The 7,500-nt window shown below is 37.7% G+C and overlaps 1 protein-coding gene across 47 annotated transcripts in view; it reads left to right on the forward strand.

The window, feature by feature from the left end:
* Window positions 1-5,394: 5,394 nt before the first annotated feature.
* Window positions 5,395-7,500, forward strand: part of LOC125031460 (longitudinals lacking protein, isoforms A/B/D/L-like) — an 84,740-nt gene continuing 82,634 nt past the window's right edge. For 12 of the 47 annotated variants that reach the window (XM_047622241.1, XM_047622243.1, XM_047622248.1 and 9 more), the window contains exons 1-3: window positions 5,405-5,865; window positions 6,729-6,817; window positions 7,015-7,500. The exon at window positions 7,015-7,500 is cut by the window's right edge and continues 186 nt beyond it. In XM_047622241.1, coding sequence (XP_047478197.1) covers window positions 6,737-6,817; window positions 7,015-7,500 — 567 coding nt within the window. In that variant the 5' untranslated portion in view covers window positions 5,405-5,865; window positions 6,729-6,736. Of the gene's footprint in view, window positions 5,866-5,984; window positions 6,343-6,728; window positions 6,818-7,014 lie in introns of those variants that run through there. The other 35 variants (XR_007115493.1, XM_047622250.1, XM_047622237.1 and 32 more) reach the window with 15 other exon arrangements.

Here is a 7,500-nt window from a genome sequence, read left to right on the forward strand (position 1 = left end):
CACACACACACACACACACACACACACACATACATATATATATATATATATATATATATATATATATATATATATATATATATACATATGCACATACATATGCACACAGAGATGCAAATTCATTTAGTCTAGCACTAGTCATAATAATATCCTCATTAACATCCTCATCAAATAGTAACTAAATAATACGTCATAAGTGCAGCATCAAATTTGAACTCATTTCCTTCCAGTTTCAAACCAGGCAAAGGCGCCCCGCATGCTCATCAGCTGTTGTTGTTTGAGATTTGCGAAGATCTAGCTTCGCCCGGGCCTTCCATACATATGGCCCGGCTGGTGTCAGCTATTAATGTCTTATTTTGTTATCTGACACTCGATGTTCACCGTGGTGGCGGGATTGCCAACAGGTGCTCCTGTCGCCACGATGTAAGCATACGGCATAATCTCGTTACCAGCCCGGCGGCTGTTGTGGGGGGTCCTGTCTCAGAAATTGTGTGTACTCACAACTCCGTAAATAATGTAACAGGGTGGCCTTCGGCTCGCCACAATGCATGCAATACCTGTCTGCATAGTCAATTGTTTGTATGTTCTGCCATGCGCAGTGCTAACATAGTCTGATTCTGTAATGAATGACTTCGGCACCTCTATTGATTGTTTCCGAGAGGGCCAGTGGGTCATAACCTGTGGCGTCTGTGTACCATCTGGCTGAGGGGGAGGTTATCGCTTCCTCTCTGTGAAGCTACAGGAGAATGGCAAGTGCTGTGGCGTTGCACCTGTGCCTTATGATTTTTCGGCTTAGTCGTATGGTCATGGGATTTGGGGGTATACCCCTGCCAATGTCAGCTAGTCTGTCAGTAAGCTACCTCTGATGCTTATGTGGCTGGGGATCCAGTTTATGATTATTCTTCTACCCTGAGCAAGAATCCTTTGCGCTATGCTAAGCACAGTGGTCAGGAGGTAGATGTCTTTGAGTATGCTGTGCTGTAGACAATCAACAGCTCCTCTGGAATGTGTATTTATGACCACGTCCTTCCCGCAGGAACTCGTGGGCCAGGGCTCCCACGATCGCAACTGCCTCTGCCTGTAGCGAGGAGGCGCTGTCTGTTACCCTCATGGATTTTGTGGCATCCCTTGTCGCAAAGCCGGCGCTTGCAGTGTGGGTTAAAGGATCGACTGATCCATCCGTGAAGTAGGTTCTACTACCCGGAGGAGTGATGGCTACAATGACCCTCTCGGCTTTTGTCTGTAGACTAGGCATGGGGTATTGATTCTTTCTCCTTGACAAGCTCATGACAGAGAACGTTTGTGCCCACGGCGGGGCTTTGATAAAGTCATGGTGGGGGAAGTCCGTGCTCATCAGCGAGGTACAGTTGTTTATATATGCCCATAAATAGGGGCGGAGTCTTAAGAAATGAGACCTTTGGAGGCCTGAACATGTCCAAGGCTAGAGCATAGATATGATAAAAACAATAATGACTCTTGTTGCCTGTGCATGACATTGATATGTAATAATTAAAGGCGTAGGCATACGAAAGATAAACCGAGCCTCGCTCTATGGCCTTATTAATATGATGGTATTTTGATGTTAAAGCTTATACTTTACATTATTATCTATTATAGCAGTGAAAATTTTCTAGATAATATTTTGCTGCTAGAGTATGACGATCTAGTGAAATGTTGTCATGCTTTCTCCTATTACTTAAGTGTTGAAAGATATTTATTAGGATCACATTATGGCCATAGATGTAGAATATCTTATGTTATATCACATTACATATCCCCATATATAAATAGAAAATGAAAATAAAACATGCATACGTACATCATATATATAAATATATATACATATATATATACATATATATATATATATATATATATATATATATATATATATATATATATCTTTTATATGCATATACACATATATGCATATATATATATATATATATATATATATATATATATATACACACAAATATATATATATATATATATATATATATATATGCACACAGAGATGCAAATACATTTAGTCTAGCACTAGGTGCAATAATATCCTCATTAACATTCCCATCGTTACTGTATAATACATCATACAGTGCAGTCTCAAACTTGAACTCCCCATTTTCTTCCAATTTCAAACCAGGCAGAGCCGCTCCGCACGCTCGTCAACGAGGTGCTGGTCATTATATATAACTTCGCCCTCATAAACAGGGCGGAGTCTCTATTTATGAAGGCGGAAATCAGACCTCAAGATTTATATCAAATGATTTTTTTTTTTTAATCATTGATTTAAATCAAAATATGCTTCTACTCAAAGCAACACTGAATTTAAAGGAAAAATATGAAAAACATAATTACACGTAAATCAAACAGGTTTACTTATAATGAACTGTATTTATTTTCCCTAAAAAAAGAAAATTCTAAATTATTACAACCTGATTTTTATACTTCCGAGGAATTGAGCACTTTTACATTTCAACAAAATAATTCACATTCCATTAAAAATTTAATAAAAAAAAATCACATGCTATCGAAAAAACGCAAATCAAACAGGTTTACTTATAATGAACTGTATTTATAATCCCTTAAAAATAGAAAATTCAAAATTATTACAACCTGCATTTAAAATAGAAGCACATTGAATTTACACTGGAAAAGCAGTCTTTTTTTTATATTTATTATCCCCTCCTCTTAAAAAAATATTTCATAAAAAAGTTTGTTGAAAATTAAATCTAAATCCTATGTCATAAAAAAATAAAGTTTTTATGACAGTAAAGTTGTCTCTTTTATGCATCCCGATCATTACTATCACCAAATACATCCATTTTATGTGCATCCATGATTTTAAACAAAAACTGTAGTTTTGCTGTTTTTTCTACCATCGGCCGGTTTCTTAGTTTTGAATGTACTAAACCATTGCTTGATAAAACTCTTTCAACCCCTGATGATCCCACTGCAGACAGTAAATGTGCTGCTGAAATAGCATCCCTATCCAATATATGTGAATGTGACCTCCACCATTCAACAGTTGACATACACTTGGTCACAGAATTAATAAACTTAATTGCACTGAAAAGGAACCGATTTAGCTTGAAATTTCATGATGACTGGGGCAAGTGAGGGAAACTTTTCCTTGGCATAAGTTCATTGCATTATTCACTTCTGCATTAAGCAGTTTTCCTTGAAAAGAAGAATGAATCAGGTTTGCAAGATGAGCTTGTGTTATGACTTGGCCAAACCTCTTCTTTGTAGCAGTAACTAAATCTCTGTTATTGCATGAAGTTGTGGTTAAGTCTTTCCATATGTTCACTGCTTCAGCGGTCCCACATTTATCCCTGTACTTTGTCGAAATCCACAGATATTGGTTCTAGTTGTGCAAGTAGGTGCTCTCCTGACCACTTCAGTGTTAAGTTACACACCTCTCTAACTCTGACATCAATCTGCTGTCTAACAACTTCACAAACTTTCATGATAGCTGACCAGTTCTTCATGTAGATCTTCAGACAGTTACACATGGTAGTCCATCTTGTGTCTCGAGGTATAACACCTTCCTAGTGGTATCTTGCAGAAGCAGAGATATTGTTTTTAAAGTATTTTACTATATACACACCACATGCTCTTTAATAGTGCCAATATCCAGATCATGAGCCAAAAGATTCAGAATGTGTGCAGTACAGCCATAGATCACTAGCTTCAGTTCATTTCCCTGTGCTGACAGTTTCCTATTTTTTTTTTTTTTTACATTACCAGCGTTATCTGTCACAACGCTACCAACATGGCAACCAAGTTCTTTTCACTTCTGAATTACTGTGGTACACTTGTTTTTCATATATCATGAGTAGGAATTTGTCTGCAATTGCTTTTCTTATTGGAGGAGTGTATCCTGGTCTCAACTTCTAAACGAAGAGTTGGTTGCAGAGGCCATCTTAGCGATTTCTTCATTAAGGTTTGTTTTTTCATAAGAAGTTGTCTTTGTAACAAATATGTCCATTATTTTTGTTTTACGCTTTGAGAAACTTGCGGTAGAAGTTGGGCATTCTTTCTGTAACGCTGGAGTTGCAACACTTTTTTTGATGCACCTTTGGAGTCAGATTTTCATTCTTACTTGGATCATCCAAACCCTCTTTTGATAATTAAGTTTGCAGCTGCTGAGATTTTTTCTGAGATTTCATCTTGTTAATATTCCTTGTAACTTACATTTACATTGTCTGCATATAGCTCTCAATTCTTTACCAGACTTTGAAGGAATTCAGTTAAAATGTTCCCACACTGGATCACTCTTCCTACCAGATACATTAAACCTTGTGGTCAGTGACATCTCTCCACTCTTGCAGTTAGCTCAGGAATTAGCGGCTGTAACACCTAAACTACTATACAGTGTCACAAGTCCGGCCATATCATAACATGATATATACAGGAACAGGAGTCAGGACAGAGAGATGATGCAATCCTGGCCAATGGCTACTGTGCTGCTTGACAGGTTCAAACACTTTGTAACCAACTAAGAGATGATACAATATGCAGTAAAAACACTCAAAAAAGGTTTTTAAAATTAAAGTATACAATATATAATAGCTTTCCAAAAAATATACATACGTAGATACAGTATATACACATATATATACTCTATATATCAATCGGTCTATATATTTCTCTCTATATATACATATATTCAATAATGAAACACCATCGCCCATATTTCAGTTCATACAAAGGGTAAGTAATCAATATATATATATATATATATATATATATATATATATATATATATATATATATCACACACACATACGAGGCGTGAGAATAGGAGAGGCAAACTCGCCAAAATCAAGTTCTGAGATAAGTGGTTTTACAGTTTGCCTTTCGCCCTCCATATTTATTACCTTAATTGTTATGCCATGGTAGGCACACTGACCACACTATTTCTTGCCAGAAGATTCCGGGGGCACGAGACTCGCATTTTTGTTTAGGTGGTGAATTTGCCTCTCTCATTCTCAAGGCCTCATATGAAAACAGTCATGTCTTTCTGTTTAACATATCCGGTATAAAACACAGTATGACCTTACTTGTAATATGTACTGTACATACAGACTGAGCTTGCATGTACAATACAGTATGCATTGTACATGCAAGCTGTGCAATATGCCCGTACAAGCAGAATCAAATTGTAATTCCATTATTTTCTTTTAAATCTGACATGGAATGACTGGTAAAGGTCACACATATGACAGTGAAAAATTAAAAGGAACAATAATTTTACAGCCATCTTACTGTAGATCATAAGTGAACACGCAAAACAGGCACAAATATGGACAACTGTATTGCGCTACATCAGGTTTACCGAAGCCGAAGCCATCAGGCTTGTGACGCTATCCCCTGCCGCCACCACACGGGTTCATCATTCATTCATACTAGGTGTATCATGATTTCTCAATGATATACATAAATTTGTGAATAACGGTCAATCCATATACCATATTGTTGTTATCAAATATTGTGACTGAAGTGAAATTAAAGTGAAATTCTACGAATTTATTAGTGCTAATAAGTCACTGGAGAACCGCGCTGGGTACGTTATAAGGGAACGTCCGAATTCCTGATCGTTTTAGTTGACACTGTTAAAAAGATTGATTACTTACCCTTCGTATGAACTGAAATATGGGCGATCGTGTTTCATTATTGAATGAGAGTGGCATATAAGGTTATAAGGCATATATTAGATTTTAGTGGTATTATGATACCGCTTGGAGATACTGTCAAAGGATTCAAACGCGGCCCAGCTAAAGACGCCATGTTTGCTCTGCGCGACGAAGGAGAGGAAATGGCCTTCTCGTAATCTACGCTTCTTGTCGGCGAGATAAAGTGAGTATTACCGTAACCAGATGGCGTATCAACTAGCATAAATATACGTAGATTCGTTTTTAAAGAAATTAACTGTAAGAAATAGCGGGGAAGTGCCACTGAGGGGAAATAAGGGCGAGGGCGCGGGGTGACGCTGGGGAGCAAGGGTGTCGGCGCAGGACCCAAGGCGTGCGGCCTCCCTCCCCTTTTTCCCGCTCGCTCGCTCGCTCTGTGTTGTTTTACTTCTCCTTTGTCTTTATTTGAATATAGATGACAACCAACATTTTGTACGAAGCTCTCACGTAATGCTAGATTCATACAAATCGCAACAATGGATTTTTAAACCAGTTGAAAGAGGGCGATAGAGCTCTGGCATTGACAGTTCAATACCGAGTCCAGGACGAGGCTGTGCGCGGGAGAAGGCTGGCATGCTAGGCCTCTCCCTGAAGCATTTCTTCAAAGTTTCATCCCGCAGATCGTCGTGGACGGGTTTATGAGGTAGCTTTATTTTTTAGTCTTACTTTCGTATGATGCAGCAGTAATCAATTTATGGTATTGGTTAGCTGGCGGCTGTAATACTGAGATATGAAGTCAAATTGCTTTGTTTTGAGTGTATGGTTGAGGGTTGTGGAACTAAATTGCTTTGTTTCCAGTTCGTGGTTTACGGTTTGTGGAACCAAAGTGTTTTGTTTTGAGTATACAATTGCAGAGTTAAACTCACCCATTTCTTGTTATTGTGTTGATGGAAATGGTAGTTAATGTGTTTCTTGGGAAAAGGCAGTAGTAGTATTACAGTATTATGATTAAGTTCACAGTGGGTGACACTTACTCCAATAAACATTTTCTCCGTACTAATAAAATTATTTACATTTTCCCCTCAACAGACTACACCATGGCGAGTGGTTTGTTGTCGCTGAAGTGGAATAACCACAGGACAACTTTCTTCCACGTCCTCTCCACTATCAGGAGCAAGGCAAGTCAAAAACATGCACATGTGAAACCAATGTATTCCTTGTCATTTTTATAAGATATTTTGCTTAATATTTTTGATAGTAGAATGCTTTAACTTATTATTATTATTATTTTTTTTTTTTTAGAAATGTATAAGATGGCTAAACATAAGAATGTAAAAATAAGATGTTATTGAAATGTTTTTTTTTACTATTTCAGGAGTCTTACTGTGATGCCACCATTGCCTGTGATGGGAAGTTTTACCCAGTCCATAAACTGGTGTTGTCAACATGTAGTGATTATTTTGAACAGATGTTTGAAAGGACAAACTGTAAACATCCTATTATAGTGTTGAAAGATATTAGACATGAGGACCTTGAGGCCCTCCTGAACTATATGTATGTAGGTGAAGTGAATGTGTTACAAAATGAACTGGCAGGACTAATAAAAGCTGCAGAATGCCTAATGATAAAAGGATTAGCAGTGCCTGATGAAGCCCCAACTAAAGAATCAAAAAGAAGTTCGGGGAGTGGGAAAGAAGATAGTCCTATAGCGAAAAGAAGAAAGAAAGACGATGAACCTAGGTTATCAACCACCTCAGTTAACCAGCATGTACAAAGAGAAACAAGAGAGTCGCCCAATGTGACCTCTACTCAATCCCAAAGACATTCAGCGAGTGCCTCCATTCCAACTCCTTCCCCTACA

The sequence above is a fragment of the Penaeus chinensis genome, chromosome 13 (genome assembly GCF_019202785.1).
Source record: "Penaeus chinensis breed Huanghai No. 1 chromosome 13, ASM1920278v2, whole genome shotgun sequence".
Classification (NCBI taxonomy): Eukaryota; Metazoa; Arthropoda; class Malacostraca; order Decapoda; family Penaeidae; genus Penaeus; species Penaeus chinensis.